The sequence below is a fragment of the Apaloderma vittatum genome, unplaced genomic scaffold (genome assembly GCF_000703405.1).
Source record: "Apaloderma vittatum isolate BGI_N311 unplaced genomic scaffold, ASM70340v1 scaffold30969, whole genome shotgun sequence".
NCBI lineage: Eukaryota > Metazoa > Chordata > Aves > Trogoniformes > Trogonidae > Apaloderma > Apaloderma vittatum.
The window spans coordinates 3429-5881 of NW_009733993.1; the positions used below are offsets into that span (position 1 = coordinate 3429).

General features: G+C 55.4%; 1 protein-coding gene across 1 annotated transcript in view; it reads left to right on the plus strand.

Moving 5' to 3' along the window:
• LOC104278974 (phosphorylase b kinase gamma catalytic chain, skeletal muscle/heart isoform-like) overlaps nt 1–2453 on the plus strand; it is a 4652-nt gene that overhangs the window by 2028 nt on the left and 171 nt on the right. Inside the window, 5 exon segments of the mRNA XM_009876106.1 lie at nt 464–579; nt 1405–1558; nt 1642–1767; nt 2384–2436; nt 2438–2453. The exon segment at nt 2438–2453 is cut by the window's right edge and continues 171 nt beyond it. Coding sequence (XP_009874408.1) covers nt 464–579; nt 1405–1558; nt 1642–1767; nt 2384–2436; nt 2438–2453 — 465 coding nt within the window.

Genomic DNA, 2453 nt, shown 5'->3' on the forward strand with positions numbered 1-2453 from the left:
GGCGACTCTGTGGAGTCTCTCCAGTCTCTGCCGTGAGTGCAAACTGGTGCCTGTTGGCTTGGGGTGCCCTCCTGCTCACAGCCTCCACACTGCACTCCTTGCCATGAAGAAGCTGCTGCCTGTTAGGAAAACCATCCCGTTCTTTCCACTTCTTTTTTCCTCCAGTTGATCCTTGTTACTCCATCCATTTAGTGCCCAACATTAAGGTTTCTTTTCCCCAACTACCCTGCTAAGGATCATGTATCTGACAGTGGATATCCCCTCCCACTGGCATCCCCATCACTCGCTTTGCTCACTTTTTAGCCACTCTAACTCACCAAGAAAAGCCACAAGCAAGATGTTCTTGAGCCACAGTTACTCCCTGTGAGCACCATCACTTGAAAGATCCCACTTGGGATCCACCACCTGCCTCATCAACCACTCGGGTGGGTGGGGATGGTACAAACCCTGCTGGGTGGCTCAGGGGATGCCCTGTCCTGTCTTGGCAGAGATCTGCGGCACACCTGGCTACCTGGCCCCTGAGATCCTGCAGTGCTCCATGGACGACGAGCACCAAGGCTACGGCAAGGAGGTCGACATGTGAGTGAGATGCCTGCCTGGTCCCTCAGGCTGTTCCCAGAACACAGTTGGTTTGAGACAGCAAGAGAAGTAGCCTTGGGTCAAGCCTGTCTCCCTGCTTTGCCCCGTGAGGGAGGAGGGAAAGCAACCCTTTCTGTTAATAAATATCAGCTTGGGCTGGGCTCAAGACACAAGGCTTTTTAAACACCATAGCAAGACACAAACCTAAGGCAGCCCCTCAGAAGTAGCCAGCTCAGGAAAGCCCGTTAGAGCCTTGCAGGGACTTGGCCATCATCTCTGGTGGCTTCAGGCCCAGGTCTGCAGTGGTCAGTCATAACCAGCCATTGGAAACACACCAGAGCATTTCAGTGCCTTTTCAGTTTAAACACTCCCGTGCCAGGACATTTTGCACACAACAGCCTGAGCTGAGAGAACCCCAAAGCATCCAGCCTCACTGGCACCAACACGTCCCCCCCTCCCACACCCTCTCCCCCACCCAGAAACCCCAGGAAAACCCCCAAAAAGGCAAATACCTCCAATTCATAGTTTCTTCCTGCAGCATCCAGGGGAGCAGCTCCACATCAGCTCAGCTCAAGACCTCTCCCCAGCAGCAGAGCAGCCCCTGCTCCTTATTACCCATCAGGGCTAACGAGCCTCAGCAGGCAGCTCAGCCTCCCGCATCAGATCCCACACAGGGCAGTTTCCTCCTGGTTTTCCAGGGAGGCAAAGCCACATGTAGCTCAGGATATCCCGGTATTGAGGGAGGCACCGAGCCACCCTTGGGGCGTAGATCCATCCGGATGCCCCCGGAGGCCAGGACTGGAGGGTCTGCCTGGGTTTCCACAGGTGGAGCACCGGGGTGATCATGTACACCTTGCTGGCCGGCTCCCCGCCCTTCTGGCACCGCAAGCAGATGCTGATGCTGCGGATGATCATGAACGGCGACTACCAGTTCGGCTCACCGGAATGGGACGACCGCTCGGACACTGTCAAGGACCTGGTAGGTGCTCGGAGATGGGAAAAGCTGAGAAGGGGGTTGCAGACACCTGGGACACCCCAAGTTGATGTGATGCCCTCCTGCAGATCTCCCGGTTCCTGGTGGTCGACCCTCGGCAGCGGTACACGGCCAGCGAGGCGCTGGCCCACCCCTTCTTCCAACAGTACGACGTGGAGGAGGTCCGGCATTTCAGCCCCTTCCGGAAATTCAAGGTGAGGCTGGGTGTGGGGGTGTCTCAGTGCCCTGACCCCGAGCCTGGGAGTTGCAGGAGCCGAGCGGTGGGACGGATTTGCCAGCTGAGCTGGGAGAAGCTGGGAGTTCAGCAAGGCTGATGGACCTGGGCTTTGGCAGGCTGCGGCAGCCTGGGTGGAGGCCCTTTCCTGAGCACTGTTGTGCTTCATTTCTGGTACTGCCTAAGGGCTTTTTCATAGAAGAGAATTAAATAAGAAAGCCCGCCTCCCCCACAAATCATAAAAAAATAAATATCACTTCTAAGGGGAAATGAAATCACTGAGGCTGACATCACATGGGTGTATTAAATGATGCAAAAGCTGATACAAGTTTATTAAAACTTTATCATGCTGTAGTAAAGCAGCACAAAGGTACCCAAAGTAGCGTTGGGTGACAGATGTGAGACTGACCCACAGCTTTGACGTTAAGGCCACACTTGGAAGAAGCTTGTACCGCTCACACGGGACTAACTCCTTCTGCCAGGAGCCAGGCTCCCTCCCGACTGCTCCACAGCAGCCCCGTGGGATGAATTGGGGCCAGTCCAGTCCTGTTGTAGGAGTGGCTGTGAATTCCAGCTTGTTCCCCTCTGTGCTACAGGTGATCTGCCTGACCGTCCTGGCATCGGTCCGTATTTACTACCAGTACCGGCTGGGCCACTAAGAACCCA